We start from the raw sequence: 19,722 nt of genomic DNA on the forward strand, positions 1-19,722 counted from the left end.
ATACTCTCCTGTCCACCATACCAAACTCCATTTCTCCTCCACACTCCCCCCTCCTTCCTCAACCCCTTAATGAAGTCACCGTAGCTGCCTCCTTCCCCTTACTAATGATCTGCATCCTTAATCAGCAACACACACACACACACACACGCACACGCACACACACACACACACACACACACACACACACACACACACACACACACACACACACACACACAGAGTTCCTGGAGGTCAGGCTAGACAGAACAGGAGACGTGTGGACCCCCATTGGCCCTGTGTGTGTGTGTGTGTGTGTGTGTGTGTGTGTGTGTGTGTGTGTGTGTGTGTGTGTGTGTGTGTGTGTGTGTGTGTGTGTGTGTGTGTGTGTGTGTGTGTGTGTGTGTGTGTGTGTGTGTGTGTGTGTGTGTGTGTGCGCGCGCGTGCGTACGTGCGTGCATGCATGCGTACTTTGCACCCACGCATGCATGCCTGTTTGAGAGAATGTTTTGAGCGTGTGGCAGTGTGTACGCAGGTTTGTGTTTACTGTATGTACGCACTGCCGTGACCCACGCCAGGCTGTTATGTTAAGTAAATATGTGTCCTTAAATAGCCTGTCTACTCAGAGTGTCTTAAAATGAGCTCGTGCTGTTTCCTTGACATTACTGTAGTGTTCCCAAAGTACACACAATTTGTTTGTCACGTTCTTAACTACAGTTTGATAAGGCCACTCCAAAAATATAGAGAGGCAATAAAACCGTTAAGTGTTTACACTTAGTTTTGTTTTTATTTTGGAGTGAATGATAACCTGTATGCTCAGTGTACTTCACAGTCACTTACGGAGCACAGCGTTGCCAGATGGAAAATGCTGAATTATCGTACCAAATCCTCAAGGTTATCGTTTTTTAGGGGCTTTTTGGGTCAAAATTATCGTACAAGCAAAATCCTCCCTAATGCCTCTGAATAGCAAACCTATAAAGGCCACGTTACCAGCATGTATTCAAGTTAAAAGCTCCTTTACTTACCTAGGCATCACAGTTCATAATAGTATACATAAAATCAATAAGGACAACTACATCACTATGCTACACAAAATAAGATCAGACATGCAAAGATGGAAGAATTTAAAAACATCTCTTCAAGGCAGAATAAGCAGTGTTAAAATGAATGTTTTGCCACGTCTCAATTTTCTTTTCTTTATGTTGCCACTCCCTCCACCTCCAAATTATTTCAAAGACATACACTCTATGGTATCCAAATTTATTTGGAATGAAAAGAAGCCTAGGATCCGACTGACAACACTACAGCGCCCCAAACAACTGGGTGGTCTAGCAGTTCCTAATTTTGAACTTTATTATTGGTCTTTTCAACTCAAGGCACTCAGCACATGGGTTAATTCAGACGCCACTATGGCATGGAAACAGATTGAATCTTCTAAGGTTGCACCACATAGACTACAGGATGTTTTATTTGCCAATATAAGTACCAAAACACTCAAGAAATTTGGACCGATCATTGCTAACTCTGTCCAGCTGTGGAGAAAAGCAGAGCAATGGATGGGAGGTCCATTCAAATATTGCAAAAACACACCTCTATGGCATAATGCAAAGCTATTGTCTGGTAACAAACCATTTTTTCAACCTTCATGGTCATCACATGGTATTAATATCTTTGGTGACATTTATAATGCTCAAGGTCTTCGCTCTTTGCAGGATTTAAGGACACAATTTTCACTCACAGCTTCTGCTTACTTTGTATACTTTCAGTTAAGAGCTGCTCTGAAAGCATATGGTGTGCCCTGGGACTCTCCTCTCCCGGCTCACCCCATGCTAGAATGGATCCTACCTAGTTTAGGTAGATCATCAGTTTCCATCATTTACAGAAAATTAATTGAACACAGTTCGAGGGCTCTATCAGTAGAATCTATATGGAATAGGGAACTGGGGGAATTAGATCTTTGTGTAGACTGGGACTCTGTTTGGTCTAATTTAAGTTTGACTTCTAAGAACCTTGCACATCAACTGATCCACTTCAAAACCATTCACAGAGCATACATTACACCTTATAGAAGGTTTCAGATGAAACTGCAGGCTTCATATGACTGTCATATTTGCAATTGTTCCTCACATGGAACATTCTTACATATGTTTTGGAGTTGTTCCATCATATCCGATTTCTGGTCTCATGTAAATTCTGTATTATCCCAGTTGCTTGATATTTCCTATTTTCCTAACCCTGCTCTTTGTCTCCTTAATGATACATCTGATATTCCTCTTAAACTTGTTCAATGTAAAATGCTTTTCGCTGGCTTTACGTCTGCAAAGAAAACAATTACAAAACACTGGTTCACTCCTGATGTTTGTATGAAGTCCTTTTGGATACACAGCCTTACTAAAATTGTCAATATGGAACTGACAACTGCACGTCTAAACAAAGCTCGACCTGCTACTGTGGAATCCTGGAAACAGTTTTCATTAAAGTTAATTTCTTGGATGAGATGTTAGGTCATATTACCATGCCTTCTCCATCATTCTGCCATGTAAAACTCCAGTTTTATATTTTCTTTCTTTTCTAGTGTTTCACTATTGTTGTATGATGATCCTCAATATGTCTGTAACCCCACACCACACCCCCTTTCCCCCTGTTGAAAATATATATAATATTGATCACAAAAAACTCAAAATGATCGTACAAGATCCAAATTGTTGTTTCAACGTATCTAAATGAACTGAACAACAACTCTGAAATTATCGTACATCATTTTTTTTTAATATCGTACAGCAGAGCACCAACACCACTTCTACATTCAGTGTTTGATATTTGAGTTAATGTCACTTCGCCTTAGCTTCAGCTTCTGAGTAACACACACGCGCATGCACAGTAATTAGCTGCACAGAAGTGTACGGTGAAAACAACGCACCTTTGAAAGGACAGGTTTATTTTGGACTTAGCCATGTAACTTGCTTGCCTGTTTCTATGCCAACCACTGACACTTCTTTTAAAAGAGAGAAAAAGAAGGTGATCTCCTGTTCCTAGGCACAGCAGCTCTTATTATTATTTATTACTGCTGTTCATGAAGTCAGAAGTCAGAACATTCCTCACGCTCCGACAGAAACCATCAAAACACGCAAAAAAGAAGCTTTAAATGACCCATCAGTCAAATTCTTAGTGACAATTTACAATGTCTCTTTGTTACATTGCAAACAAAGGACTCGTTGTGTGTAGTATCAGCTGTCTTCTGCTCTCTCTTTTTGCATGAGGAGGATTTAAGCATATTTGTGTGGGCTCTGGTTAGACGTCATGGTCATTTCAGGTGTTTGGCTCGAGAGCAGAAGTCTGATGACTATTATAGACCCTGTGACTCATTATGACATTATGAAAAGCCGTACATCCATGACACGAAGACTGGATTACTTCAGTTTACAGAAATTCATTTGAACATTTTCCATTCATCATATTTCTACACAAAATAAGGCGGACTTAAGACCAGAGGGTTGATAGTTTGAATCCCACCCTCAACTCTCCCTCCCTACACCCTCCATCCATGGCTGAAGTGCCCTTGAGCAAGGCACCTAACCCACATTGCTCCAACTCTAACCAATACCCAGTAAAATAGCTGTAGGTCGCGTTGGAGAAAAGCATCAGCTGAATTTAATGTAATCACTTTATATAAACAATAATAATAATCCAATGGGAATGAATTGAGTAAGTAATTAAGTAAGAAATTAATGAGGTTAGTTACTGTGGAACAGCTGAGGTCATCATCTGATATTGCTTGTGGTAAATCTCATTCTACTATTCCCTATTTTATACTAAGTCATTAAAAGCATTTTTCATTTTGCATTTTATAAATAATCAAACTATATATCTGTGGATGAAATTGTAAGTCGTCTGCTGTGGAGAAGCTGAGATCATCTTCCGATATTGCTTGTGGCAAATCTCATTCTGCTATTCCCCTATTTAGCGGCGAGCAGGGGCCTCGGAGTCCGCATGTTTCTGCTCAACATCAAAAGTCCTGTTGCCATGACAACACGGTCGTCAACAGCAAGGGTCAACACATTTCATTTCACACCTGTGCAGCACCAAAAAAAGGCCTACGTGTACTTCACTGACCATTAATGTTGTGGTCAGCGAGGACAGAAAGCAAGTAACCCCAGCCCGGCCATTCCTCCACCTATAAACTGGTCCCGATCCTGGGTCACAGGTTGCCTGGTTCGTGAGATAGTCTGGAGGCTACCTATGAAATTTCTCATAGGAAAGGTGTGGTTTATTATTGCCCATCCATGACTGTTTATTGGGTGTTACGAATGTGTAATTTAATTTTGCAAATACATAGCCCATAGCCAAGCGTGTCAGTTGTATCTATTAAAAAAAACTGCGCTCTCTTTCTTTCCTTATTCTCTTCTCGTATTTTTTTCTACCTCACCACTCTCTGATTGGAGCCCAAGCTCTGGTACCCTCACTGAGGGATAAAATCAGCATGGGATTTCCCAGGTTAGGTCACCGGTGGTATTATTGTTTTGCCAGTACGTTTTTGTCATCATGTGTGGCGTTTCAGCATGGACAGAATGCCAAGTGCCACAACCCCTAAATTGATCTTGACCCTGGGTCAATGATGGTATCGTTTCGTGACAGTATGCTTTTTTTTCTTAAATGTGGGGATCGATCGGCAAGCACAGATTGAGTCAAGTGCCCCCACCCCCACATCTCCCAAACTGGTCCTGATGCTGCGTCACTGGGGGTAATATTGTTTCGCCCTTTTTTTAGTCATCATATGTTGCACGGTAACAGCCAATAGCTGAGGTCATGGTTTGAAAATACTGAAGAAAAAAACATACATTGAAGGGAAAAAGTATAAAAACAAAAACACATGCAATGGAATCAACTTTAAACAGATCAACTCTTTTGTGCATGTGAATGTGTGCGTGTGTGTGTGTGTGTGTGTGTGTGTGTGTGTGTGTGTGTGTGTGTGTGTGTGTGTGTGTGTGTGTGTGTGTGTGTGAATGCACGTGTGCACACATTTGAGTCTCTCTGTGTGTGTGCTCAAGTGTGTGTGTGTCTGCGTGCGCGTCCGTGCGTGTGTGTGGGCTGCTCTGCAGCAGGTGGTTCACTGGGGTCAGTGACGTGCGTGGAGGGCTGCAACAGTTTGCTCCACTACCAAACCGCTCCGCAATCCAAACCCTGAAATCTAATGTGCTGCCCTCCATTGTCACCATGAGTTTTCCTCAAACTCTATAACCGGCCGGCTTTGTGTGCTGGACTGGGGAAGAAATAGGACCCGGGCACTTTTGGATTAAAGGGGCCCCTCATAATTACCGGCGCAGAACTGACTCACTGGTGGGCCCTGCACCCTCGTGGGCCCCTATTTTAAGAAATGTAAAAAAAAAAATCATACATTCCTAAAAATAGGGGCCCATGACGGTGCAGGGCCCACCGGGAAATGCCCGGTATGACAGATGTCCAGTCCAGCTCCGTGTGCCGTGTGCAGCGCTGACTTGATTTCTCTGTTCCACCTGCAGTGTTTAATCTCAATGTCAAATCAGCGCAACAACTACAAAGCAACATGTGCACACACACCCCACTCCACCCCGCCAACCCCAAACACACACACACAGACAGACGTAAATGCATACGCATGCAACCGCACACAGAGGGGAGATGAGGGAAGGGAGGGGAGAGGAGGGAGTAGAGAAGTGGAGAGGGGAGATGGGAGAGGTGTGGAGAGAGGAGAGAGGGGAAAGGATTGGGGAGAGCCGAGATGGGAAAGGGGAGAAGAGTTTAAACAGAGGAGAGGGGAGAGAGACGAGGGAATAGGGGAGAGGAGAAGAAGAGTGGAAACAGAGGAGAGGAGAGGGAGGCGTGGGAAGAGGGGAGATGGGAAATGGGAGAAGAGTGGAAAGAGAGGAGCTGGGAGGGAGGTGAGGGAAAAGGGGAGAGAGGAGTGGAAAGAGAGGAGAGAGGAGGGAGGCGAGGGAAGAAAGGAGAGGGGAGAGGGGGTTCGGCAGTGGCCACTAATAGCATTAGGTGCGCTGCCCCAATCCAATGATGGCTGATTAGGCCCGGCCCCGAATGGCTGCCCTGTGCCCGGACGGACGGGGAATGACTTCAGCTAAATCACTTGTATTCACTGGGGGCCCGCGTGGCTGGGGCTGGAGCTGGGGATGATGACTAAGAGGATGGAGCGTGGGGATGACTAGCAACCACCACCATCTCTACCTCCACACACACACACACGCACACGCACACAAATGCACGTGCACACTCGCACACGCACACGCACACAAATGCACGCACACACACACACACGCGCACACACACACATGCGCACACACAAGCGTGCACACACACAGACACTAAGACACACAGACACTAACACACACACACACACACACACACACACACACACACAAACACACACACACACACACACACACACACACACACACACACACACACACACACACACACACACACACACACACACACACACACACACACACACACACACACACGAGTATTCTTGTGGGAAAGTTTGTGGTAGAGGGGGAAGTGGAGGCAGGGCCATTGGTAGAGGGGAAGAAAAAAGTCCTGAATAATTTAAGGTCTAACTTTGCTAAGCTTGTTGTTTAATTATTCGAAAACAACTACAAAAAAATCAGGATGCGTGATGATTTTACGCTTTGGTGAATATGACTTGACAGATCTTTCATGATAAAAAAAAATAGTCCCAGGCAAAGGAGCTTGAACTTTCAGATGTTGCGTAGCAACATCCTACTTGCTGACATTCAGTTCACAATACATTTTGCGTGGGAAAAGTAAACAGATTAGGCTGCGTGCTGACTAATATGAAAAAGGGGGATTAGTACCACAGGACAATCATTATTATTATTATATGTCAATCAGTGGTGAAAGTAGACGGGTGCGCACAGGTGCGCAGCACCGGTGTAAAATGTAAAGCTGGTGCGCAGTACCGGTAAGAGAATAGGTTTAATGCTGTCCAAAATCCCACATTTTAAAAAAGTAAGGTCTGCTGTTTCAGTAGAAAGCACGTACAACCACACTACGCCATTTAAGACAAGTGTCCTCCTATGAAGAGACACCCGAAACAGTCATGCAGCGATTATAGATATGTATGTAATGTAATGTTTATTTTGTTTGTGGGTGGTGGTGGGGGGTAGTTCCGGTAAGACACAAAAACTACTTTCACCCCTGATGTCAATACAATGGCATCGAAACTTTGAACAGAGCTTTCTGAAGCACATGCAGAAGTTGTGTATTGTAAAAAAATATCTCAACAGAACTTTCTGTGAAGATTCTCAGTCATTCAGATCAACTGTAAGACACTGGACTTCTATTAGGATCTTGAAGGCATTTCATTCTTTATATCAAGAGTTTTAGATCTGGTGTGATGTGCAGACAGCCAGTCATGGCCTAATGGTTAGATCAGAGGGTTGCAAATCCAAATCCTGCCCTTAACTTTCCCTACACCTTCATCCATGTGCCTTTGAGAACCTAAGGCATCTAACCCCACATTACTCCAGGGACTATAACCAATAACCAATACACTATAACTATAAGTTGTTTCAGATGAGTGTGTCAGCTAAGTGTAATGTAATGTTTATGTAGTGTAATGACGTTCAGGGGCTTGAGGTGATTTGGGTAAGCCCCTGGAAGTGGACCACGTCTCCCCACATGACAAAAGGACCCAATGTGCCATTGAAGAGCATTTACCAACAAGTTATTCACCTTTTATAATCCACGGTTACAAGGGCGGCACCATTACTATTTTGGTAGCAGTAAATCATTCATAAGGTGTATGTGGGTTTCAATATGCGGACTTCCGTCCTCCCTTGCTCACTTGCCTGCTTGTGACCTCACCATGACGTCACCGACGACAGAAAATTAAACTAGATTAAAGATTAAACTAACTAACTAACTAACTAACTCTAACTGATTATAGATTAAACTAATGTATTCTACAAAGGCATCAATGCCAAGCAAACTACCAAAACAACAAATTGCCTTCTAGCTGTTTGATAGCACGTGTATGATTCATTCATGATATGTTTTATGTTTGAGACAAGAATGAGAAGTGTGCCTTAATGACCTCTTCTCACACTCATGCCGTGTTGACTGACACTTTCAAATGCTCTCACAGAAATACAGTGCATACAGCTTGGCAGCACCCCTATACAATGACAATAAAAGTGGACCTATTGCAAGCTTTTAGATTCCCACGTATGTGTCTGGCTTATGCTAGTAGTCTCTCTGTTGACCTGTTGGCACTACCAGAAAGCTGGTTGAAGCCTGAAAACACAGCCACTCCAGCAGCACTTTCAGCTAACTACTCATTTTCACACACCAGTCGGCTAAAGAAAAGAGGAGGTGGAACAGGGATCCTTATCAACAAGCATTGGAGCTATGCCCCCCTGCTGCCTGCCAACAACTACAGCTGCCTGGAATACCATGCAATCAAAGTCACAGCCCCAATCAAGGTGTCTGTACTTGTGATCTACCGTCCCCCAGGAACACTGGGCGACTTTATTGACGAATTGGATACGCTGATCTCCTCCATCACGGACCTAGGCGGCCCCCTACTTGTCCTCGGCGACTTCAACATACATCTAGAGAAGCCGTACGCCACAGACTTCAAGGCCCTGATTAACTCATTTGACATTCAACTAGCCAGCTGCCCCCCGACACACAAGAGTGGTAACCAGCTCGACCTGATCATGACTAAGGACTGCCAAGCCGACCACATCAAGGTAACACCAATGCATGTTTCAGACCACTTTTTCCTCCATTTCACCACCTCCCTACCCGACCCTACACCCAGCCCCCCTCCCTTGGTCACATATAGGCGGAATCTATGCAACCTGTCACGCACTAGCTTTGCATCAGTGGTGGCAGATGCCTTGCCCTCAGCAAGCGTGCTCTCCTCACTCGATGTTGACACTGCTACGGATTCGCTCAGCTCCACTCTGACCTCCTGCCTCGACAACCTGTGCCCACTAGTAACTAAACCCGCAAGACCTTCACAACCGCGACCATGGCTGACAGAGACCATCCGAGCTCTACGTACCACCCTCAGAGCGGCAGAAAGGAAATGGCGCAAAACCCGCAACCCATCTGACCTCGAAAAACTTAGATCTCTACTAGCCTCCTTCTCCGCCTCTGTAACAGCTGCCAAGACAACCTACTACAACGACAAGATCAGCAACACTACAGACCCACGTAAGTTGTTTTCTACATTCAAGTCACTNCTCAACCCCCTCCCCCCTTCCTGCGCCCACAGACCTGAACCCATACAACTTTGCCACCTTCTTCACGGAAAAGACGGCAAATATTAGCAAGCAATTCTGTGAGCCACCCTCCCGCCCAGAAGACACCCCCCTGGAAAACACGGCGACTCCTGCAACACTTCATGAATTCACTCTGCTCTCTGAAGAAGACGTTTCCAAACTCATCACAAGAAGCCGTCCCACTACCTGCCTACTAGACCCAGTGCCCACGAACCTTCTTCAAGACATTGCCCAAACAGTGGTCCCAGCAATCACATCCATCATGAACTCCTCACTCTCCTCCGGCACTGTCCCCTCCGCCTTCAAACAAGCAAGGGTGACACCACTACTGAAGAAGCCTACACTGAACCCTGCTCATGTCGAAAACTACAGACCTGTCTCACTGCTTCCCTTCCTATCCAAGACGCTAGAAAGGGCAGTTGCAAAGCAGGTCACCAACTTCCTAAACCAGAACGGATTACTGGACCCAAAACAATCTGTTTTCAGAAGTGGACATTCAACTGAAACTGCATTACTCTCAGTGACTGAAGCTCTAAGGACTGCAAGAACGGAAGGACTATCCTCGGTCCTCATACTACTAGACCTGTCTGCAGCCTTTGACACAGTCAACCACAAGATCCTCCTGAGGATACTCACAGCCATGGGAATCACAGGCGTTGTCCACTCATGGTTCAACTCCTACCTCTCTGGACGCACCTTCAGTGTGTCATGGCAAGGGAAACTGTCTACGACTCACACCCTCTCCACAGGCGTACCCCAAGGATCAGTGCTGGGACCCCTTCTGTTTGCAATATACACCTCCTCCCTGGGACGTGTCATTCAAACACATGGTTTTGTCGTAGTTTTGCCAACATTTCTTCATTAATATTTACAATTATTTATTGGAAATCAACAGATAATATCTTGTATGTAAACTAGCTTCATTTTACACTTAACTGTGGTTCTGTGACTGTGTATTTCTGGGGCTCTAGCTGAGTCCAGAAGACAGCTGTCCTGTCGTAAAACCTAGCTATAGAGGTGTCGATTGTCACACAGCCACTAAGGCTGGAGTTAGTGAGTTGGGTAGACCCATGGAGTGACCAGTTCCATATTTGACTTAGTCAGTTAGAGGCTGAACTGACCATATTTGTGAAATGTATTCTGGTATCTTCTTGCTGCACTGATGTTTTGACCTTGTTTGTTACATGTTGCAATACACTTGCGGGGTTTAAATACTGTTCTCAAATGTGAGCTCGAGGGAGAGCTGGGGAAAGAGCCTTGGGGATAGGGTGCTTGCTGGCACACTGGGGCCTTTTGCCCTGGTGCTAGCAGGTCGCTATGCTATGCTATGGTATTGGGACACATGGGGCATTTGGCCACCATGGTTAGGAACTTGGGTTATGCTATGGGTAACTGTAATAACTTAGTTACTATGCTCTCTCACTTGCAATGTACAATAAATTGGTAATCTTGATGGCAATGGCATTCGTCTTCTCCTGTGATTTCCTGGCTTCTGGTTTCTCTTCACTGTTCTCCTGCACAAAGATGGGTAATGTATGCTTATGGCTGATTGAGGCCAATGAACTAAATAATAACTAAGTATGTAATAGTGATAACAATAATATAAATACTTGGGTATTAATTGGTAAATGGTAAACATACACGAGTCAGATAGCAGAAGATGGTTATCCATTGTGCAACAGGCATTATAGCCCAGATTAAGTCTTATTAATTAAATTGGGTTATGGACTATTTTATTGGCCCAGCTAATAATCTTAATTAGCAATGTGGGTTAATAAAAAAGTCACCACATATTCTCCTACCACTGCTATGCTGATGACACCCAGATGTACCTGTCGTTCCGTCCAGAGGACACCACGGTTTCGGAACGCATCTCTGCCTGCCTCACCGATTTGTCAACATGGATGAAGGACCACCACCTACAGCTGAACCTGGCCAAGACAGAGCTCCTGGTGATCCCAGCTAAAGAGTCGCTCAGTCACAACATCAACCTCAAGATAGGCTCCACCATCGTGACCCCAAACAAAGTCGCCAAAAACCTTGGCGTCATGATTGATGATGAGCTGTCATGCTCCAACTACATCAACTCGGTCACCCGGACCTGTCGACTCCAGATGTCCAACGTACGGAATATCAGACCTGTGCTGACACAATATTCTACACAATGACTGGTCCAGGCCACGGTCCACGATCCAGAATGCGGCGGCACGGTTGATATTCAATCAACCCAAAAGGACCCATGTTACTCCTCTATTTATTGAGTTGCACTGGTTACCGATCGCCGAACGGATCAAGCACAAGGCATTGACCCTTGCCTACAAAACCATCACAGGAACGGCCCCAGCTTATCTGAAGGACCTACAAACCCCAACTCCGGTGAAGTTGGGACGTTTGGTAAACAGTGAATAAAATCAAAATGCTATCATTTTCAAAACATTCAATCTATTCATTAGATGGAGAACAGTGAAAAGACAACATATTAAGTGTTAAAACCGAGAAAAAATATTGTTTTGGGGGACATATGTACTCATTTCTAATTTGATAAATCCAACAAGTCTCAAAAGAGTTGGGACGGGGACAATAAATGGCAGCAAATGTCGAGGAAGACTAAAAACAAAACAAAAGACAACACTTAACAGTTAAATACATTAACCGATGAGATGATTTTATATTAAAAAAAACAGTGTTAATTCCTATCTTGGACATGATTTCACCAGCTTAAATGGTGGGTGTATTCCTTGTCATGTTTTGCAATGTTTTCCTTTCTGTAGTGCTTACAGTGTGACAGGTCTTGACCAAAATCCCACCATTTTATCACCTGCTGGTCCTTATGATGGAGCCAAACTGTTAAAACATAGTAGAGAATGCAATTTGACCTTACTATGTGGCAGTAGGCCTATTCGAAGATCTCCCTTCAAAATATAATGCATGAGTGGCTTTTCATGCTGTTTAAAACCCATTTATACCATTCAGCACTGTATTTAACTCTACAGATGAGTGAGAACATCTTAACCAATGCACTACTGCACCCGCATGCCATCATGGAGGCTGACTTTTGAAGTTAGCACTAACACAAGTTGGATGGTCCATTTTCACTGTAGCACAGGATGTGCAATGCTCTATTATTGTCAAAAAGAATGGACTTATACAACTTCTGCGGACTTCTATAAGCAAAATACAGTTTCCCATGTCTTCTGGGTCTATTTCAAGTGAGCTCAGGTGCTTAGGAAAATATTACACCCCTGTATCATTTGCACACATTAAGCATTCTTAATATGGTCAATTTCCAATAGCTGTAATTCCTGGAGTGCTAGAGTGAGACTACAGCCAATATATATGTCATGATGTCATGAGCCTATACAATGATTTTAACAACAAAAATATTTCTTATATATACTCAATCGTGGTAAATCAAAGGGAATTCAAAAATGTATGTAATAACTATGGTAATTATTCCCTTTGCATCTTTAATTTTGAGTGACTCAGCCTCTCTGTGATGATCTTATACCTGGACACCTATATTGTCCGTCAGTACAATTCATTTTGAAATGTTCTTCTTTGTTGTTTTATCTTATTTGGATGTTTACTAAATTTCACTGATCCCCGTCCCAACTTATTTGAGACGTGTTGCATTTATCAAATTAGAAATGAGTACATATGTCCCCCAAAACAATATTTTTTTCTCGGTTTTAACACTTAATATGTTGTCTTTTCACTAAGCACATCTCTTGCAGCCTTCAAGAAACAACTAAAGACATTCCTCTTTCGAGAGAATCTACTAGACTAATGCTTGAACTGGCCTTGCCCCAGGGCAGACTTCTGACATGATGTTTAGTTTAGTTTAGTTTGTGTGTGTGTGTGTGTGTGTGTGTGTTTGTGTGTGTGTGTGTACTCGTTATTTACTCTTTTTAAAAAACAAACAAAAAAAACTAAAAAACCTAACCCCTCTTTGCAACTGCACTTGTTGTTCTGTATATCTCCTGTGCACTTTGCATTTGCTTGTGATGTTGGCTTGATTATGTCCTCTTTTGAAAGTCGCTTTGGTTATAAAGCGTCTGCCAAATGCAATGTAATGTAATGTAATGTCTGCATATGTGTGAAATGTGGAACAAAAACAGAGTGAAAGAGTGAAAGACAGACAGACAGAAAGAAAGAAAGAAAGAAAGAAAGAAAGAAAGAAAGAAAGAAAGAAAGAAAGAAAGAAAGAAAGAAAGAAAGAAAGAAAGAAAGAAAGAAAGAAAGTACATACAGAAATACAGCTTGGCACCCTATAGCGACACAAAAAATGGAAAGTACAGTCAGACTAACAGTTACAATGACAAGAAAAGTGTACCTATTGCAAGCTTTTAGATTCGCACGTACGTGTGTGGCTTACATGTCAGCATGTGTATGAAATGAGGAACAGAAACAGAGTGAAAGAAAGAAAGAAAGAAAGAAAGAAAGAAAGAAAGAAAGAAAGAAAGAAAGAAATATGGTGGGAGAAAGAAAGAAAGAAAGAAAGAAAGAAAGAAAGAAAGAAAGAAAGAATGAAAAAGACAGAGAGAGAGAGAAAGAATGCAAAGCAATGGGGAGGCATCCATCTCTTGAAGCGCATGCAGTGAATTCCAGCTCGCAGCTATTCCACACTAAAGAGGATCAGAAGCCATTATGCAGCACCCCGGAGGTCATTGGCATTCATATCCCCCTCAATCACACACACACACACACACACACACACACGGCGCGCACACACACACACACACACACACACGCACGGCACGCACGCGCACGCACACACACACGCGCGTGCGTGCGCGTACACACACACACAGACTCACCTCCTACCCTCACACACACACACACGCACACACGCACGCACACACGCACACACACACACAAAACCCTCCTGCCCTCACACGTACGCAACCCTCCTACCCTCACACACACACACACACACACACACACACACACACACACACACACACACACACACACACACACACACACACACACACACACACACACACACACACACAGATGCCACTCATCCTCATCCTATGCAGCCTGTTTATGTCTTCAGCTGGTCTCTGCTGTGTGATCACCTACGTATTAATGTAATGCATATCCACACCTCCCGCTGCCGGGGGAAATGTGTATGCAATGCATAGTGCCCAGACCAAGACCCAGCGTCCGCTCTTCCCAGAAACACATCACAGAGGATGGTAATGGACCTGAGCAAATAGTGAGCAGACGCAAAGAAACCGACGCAAAAAAAAAGGAAAAGTGTGGCCTTTTTGTTTCACCCTTAATGTCATTGAGGTGTGTGTGTGTGTGTGTGTGTGTGTGTGTGTGTGTGTGTGTGTGTGTGTGTGTGTGTGTGTGTGTGTGTGTGTGTGTGTGTGTGTGTGTGTGTGTGTGTGTGTGTGTGTGTGTGTGTGTGTGTGTGTGTGTGTTTGTTTGTGTGTGTGTGTGTGTGTGTGTGTGTGTGTGTGTGTGTGTGTGTGTGTGTGTGTGTGTGTGTGTGTGCGTGGTTTGGTGTGTGTGTGTGTGTGTGTGTGTGTGTGTGTGTGTGTGTGTGTGTGCGCGTGTGTGTGTGTGCGCGCGTGGTGAGGACCTATGAGAGTGTCTGATGGAGGTTGCTATTATCCTCCCCTGCTGCAGCAGATGTGTGAGTGACATGGACTACACCACAAGCTCTGGTGAAGATGTGTGTAATCCACTGTAGCTGACCATTATACAGTGCCCTCCATAATTATTGGCACCCCTGGTTGAGATGTGTTAAAAGCCTTAAAATAAATTCAGTGTTTATTGCAGAAGAATGCTGTCACACTGAAAATTTTAGGAAAATGTAGCCTTCAACTCAAATGAATTGTAGGAAAATAAAAAAAACCCCTGACTAAAAAATAATTATTTTTCATTAAATCACCTGTTCCACAATTATTGGCACCCTTAACAATTCCCAGGAAATAAATATAATTGAAGCATTTCTGTCATTTCTACAGTAGTTTACAAAGTTTACCAGAGTATGTAGGAACATTTAATTAGTAATTCATCACTTCCTGTTTCCCTGGGGTATAAATATGACGTGACACCGAGGCCATTTCTCTTATCCACTCTTAAACATGGGAAAGACAAAGGAACACAGCATACAAGTGAGGCAGATGTGCGTCGACCTTCACAGGTCAGGCAGAGGCTACAAGAAGATTGCCACTCAACTGCAGCTGCCCATATCTACTGTGAGAGGAATAATTAAGAAGTTCAAAACAACTGGAACAGTGGTAAACAAGCCTGGACGAGGACCCAAGTTTATTTTGCCACCACGCACAGTGAGGAGGATGGTAAGAGAAATCAAAATATCTCCAAAGCTCACTGTTACAGAATTACAACAAATGGTAGCATCCTGGGGTCACAAAGTCTCCAAATCAACCATCAGGCGCTGTCTACACGCCAACAAGCTGTTTGGGAGGCATGCACGGAGAAAACCTTTCCTCACACACAATCATAAACGCAAACGTCTGGAGTTCGCCCAGCGGTATTGGGGCTTCAACTGGGACCGTGTGCTTTGGTCAGATGAGACCAAGATTGAGCTTTTTGGCAACAAACACTCTAAGTGGGTCTGGCGTGCCACGAAAGATGCGCATGCTGAAAAGCACCTCATACCCACTGTGAAGTATGGGGGTGGGTTAGTGATGCTGTGGGGCTGTTTCGCTTCCAAAGGCCCTGGGAAGCTTGTTAGGGTGCATGGCATCATGAATGCTTTGAAATACCAGGACATTTTAAATCAAAATCTGTTGCCCTCTGCCAAAAAGCTGAAGATGGGTCGTCACTGGGTCTTTCAGCAAGACAATGACCCTAAACATATGGCCAAATCTACACAGAAATGGTTAACCAGACACAAAATCAAGCTCCTCCCATGGCCATCTCAGTCCCCAGACCTCAACCCCATTGAGAACCTGTGGGGTGAGCTGAAGAGGAGAGTACAGAGGAGAGGACCCAGGTCTCTGGATGATTTAGAGAGATTCTGCAAAGAGGAATGGCTGAAGATCCCTCTTTCTGTCTTTTCCCATCTTGTGAAACATTATAGGAGAAGATTAGGTGCTGTTTTGTTGGCAAAAGGGGGTTGTACAAAATATTAACAACAGGGGTGCTAATAATTGTGACACACATTATTTGATGTCAAATAATTATTTCTTTATGTGGGATTTTTTCCCCACTGAATAAATGCACTTGTATTGAAGGTTGGATTTTTCTCTTTTTTTCCATTAAGGTCCCATATTATTTAGAGAAAAATAATAATAATTGGAAGCTAAAAAACACATCTCAACCAGGGGTGCCAATAATAATGGAGGGCACTGTATTAGAGCAAGGAAGCCTATTATTTATCATTGTGTCAACAATAAGCCGTTTCCTTGTACCACCTACGATGAGGATTTATTTTACAGTCTTTGAAAATACGCTATTTACTGTATATAGTAGTAGTAGTAGTAGTAGTAGCCTTTATTTGTCCCAGTATGGGCAATTGTTTTATATAATATAATAATCACACTAGTTATCCACATTTATCTGCCTTTGCAACCGAATTCTGACTGGCTGATGGGGTGACCATTAATTCTGTGGAACCGGTCAAGCGTCTATTGGACGTGTGTAACTTAAAATGTTGTAGGAAAAAAATGACATCAGCATTCCAAAGAAAGGCATGTCTAAATGACACGCATCCGGTAGTGAACTGTCTATCTTGCTCACTAGATTCTGGCACAGTTGGCATGAAGCTAATGGCTTGGTGGAGGCAAGGCATCTCTGTCTTACTGACAGAGTTCTAAGTGGCCTCGCCATTAACTCTGAGGAACCTGTCACCTCGTCAGCCGTCAGCCCTTACACATTACAGTACAGTAAGTCCAGAGTTGATTTGATGGCTGAAACGTATCAGAGAAGGCTTGGAGTGACATGAAGACAATTGAGGAAAAGTAATCCTGAACACGGAATCCATGGAACACAAAAATCAGAAAGAAAAAGTGATTTTATGTGTATGGATTCCTCACTCCAAACCTTCGTCAGTCTTTGTCCTGCAGCACAATTCTCACCCTCAAATGAAACGTATTGTATGTCAGCCAGTTGGAAGTCTTGCTAGGTAGCTTCCTGGACGTCTCAGCTCACATCGTACAGGCCAGAGCTGTTTCAGATTAGGATGAAGACACAGTGCACATCCCAGGAAAAGGTTTTAGAGTTTTAGAGTGAGTAGTCTGCACACTTTTTTTCATTTCATTTTTTATTCCACTCTCACATCTGAAGACCCGAAAGGTCACGAAAAAAAAAGTGGGAGCATAAAAATCCTAGTTGAAATGGAATTTCTTTATCTGGTCATTTGGTTTTTTTTCTGCTCCCAGGTCAGACATTTGTATGTGCAAGCTTCAACCTACTATTACTACAAGGATTACACTTCGACCATTGTCTTCAGATTCTCTAACTGAGTTCCCAACAGTTTCTATATGTGACCCACTGACAGGAGCAGAGCATACAGCGAAATAAAGGCTCTGTCAGATAAAATAAGAGGCGAACATGCACTGATTACCCTGCCACTCATAATAGAAAGCTAATTGATGTCGGCTGTTCAATTGAACATGAGGAGCTGGAATTTATTGTAAGTGTTTCTGTGCAGTGTGACTGTCAGACAGTACAAGGAAGTAATTGCAGACATTTTGATGAGATCAGACATTAATGGAATTAATGTTTGAAGAGCTCTAATAGCTGTTTCAGAGTACAAATAAAGTAAATTGATGAATGTTTCTGATCCACTAATCATATCCAAATACGAGGGATTTTTTTTGTAATTTATGAGGTTGGCGTATTCTAACAGAATCATTTTCAGGAACGGAACAGGAAATAGAGAGAGCAAAATAGAGAGCTAGAAAATAATTCATATATTTTTTTGTGAATTTTGTGTGTCTCAACATACCAATGTTTCTGCCATTTCTGCCATATTTTTATTCTGCCTGCTTGCCTGATTGTATAAGAGGTAGGAAGAAAGGTATAAGAAAACAATGTACATCCTCCAAAAAGCAAACAGTTTTGCGATGGGCCGATGGGCCGATGGCCCAGCCACCACAGTGGCATATGGGTCGCTGCATGGAGCTAAAAACTAGGCAGTGTTTCAAAACTTACTAACTGAAAATGTTCTGTCAGTATATGAACAGGTGGGGGGGTTATTTACAGTACAAAGACATGGATATGAATGAGTGGTGATGAGGATTAATTTACTAACTGATAGATGGTTTGTATGACTCACAACAACTATGAGATGTTGTCCTTCCAAATAACACAGATGACATGGATGAGAAGTGAAGGGCGTTGGGACAAATGGTAAATGGTACATGGACTGCATTTATAGAGCGTCCCACTCCTTCAAGCACTCAACGGGCTTTACATGTATGCCTTACATTCACCCATTCACACTCACATTCACACACCGGTGGCAGTGGCTTCCATGCAAAGTACCACACTGCCACCAGGAGCAATTGGGGTTAAGTATCCTGCTCATGGACACATCGATGAGGGTCAGGCAGCAGAGCGGGGCTCAAACCTGCAACCTTCTGATTTCCAAACAGGCTCCTTTTTAGGTTTTTTTTGTCTTTTTCGACTTTATTTTGATAGGACAGTGTGAGAGGTGGACAGGAAGCGAATTGGGAGAGAGACGGGGAGGGGTCGGCAAAGGACCCGGGCCGGGAATTGAACCCGGGTCAGCCGCATGGCAGGCGAGTGCCCTACCGGTTGGCCACGGCAGGGCCTAGTGTGTTTTGAAATTTACTGACTCTCAAGTGTTCATTGAAACAGTTAGACATCATGAATGTGTCTACATGTAAGTTACTCACTGGCGGAGGGTGTGGAGGCCTCGGAGTGCACGGGTGGGGTGGAGGGCACATAGGAGGGGAAGAAGAAGGAGCGCAGGGAGCGCTCGCTGTGGAGGGGGGAGCGCTGCGTAGTGGGCAGGTTCTCACAGCTGCTGCCCACGCTGCTCTGGATCTTCAGGTTCAGAGGCTTGCCCTTCTTCTTGGCTCTGCAGGACAGGAGAGAAAGAGAGGGGGGGGTAAAATGAGAAATGTGTAAAATACACTGTAGCTGGAAGAGAGAGAGAGATGTTCTTAATTGACCGTAATGTTCTGTTACCCACTTTTATGTTATCTGTAAGCTTTGGCAACAAGCTTTGGTTACCAATAGGCATGCCAATAAAGCATAATTGAATTGAATTGAAAGAGAGAGAGAGAGAGAGAGAGAGAGAGAGAGAGAGAGAGAGAGAGAGAGAGAGAGAGAGAGAGAGAGAGAGAGAGAGAAGAAAGTGTAAAATAGCTGGAATGAAAGACAGTGAAAGAGTTTGATAGAAATGTTCACAATGTTGGCTGAGTTCAGAGTAAATCAGTGTACTTGTCTCTCTGTGTGTGCATTTGTGTGTGCGTTCATACGTACACGCTTC

The 19,722-nt window shown here is 43.7% G+C and overlaps 1 protein-coding gene across 1 annotated transcript in view; it reads right to left on the minus strand.

Annotated features, from left to right (window-relative positions):
* The window catches only part of ksr2 (kinase suppressor of ras 2), a 131,963-nt gene that overhangs the window by 53,656 nt on the left and 58,585 nt on the right, over positions 1–19,722 (minus strand). Inside the window, exon 8 of the mRNA XM_063193940.1 lies at positions 19,124–19,308. Within this exon, the coding sequence (XP_063050010.1) occupies positions 19,124–19,308 (185 nt within the window). The remainder of the gene's footprint in view (positions 1–19,123; positions 19,309–19,722) is intronic.

Source organism: Engraulis encrasicolus, chromosome 3, assembly GCF_034702125.1.
Source record: "Engraulis encrasicolus isolate BLACKSEA-1 chromosome 3, IST_EnEncr_1.0, whole genome shotgun sequence".
NCBI classification, from domain to species: domain Eukaryota; kingdom Metazoa; phylum Chordata; class Actinopteri; order Clupeiformes; family Engraulidae; genus Engraulis; species Engraulis encrasicolus.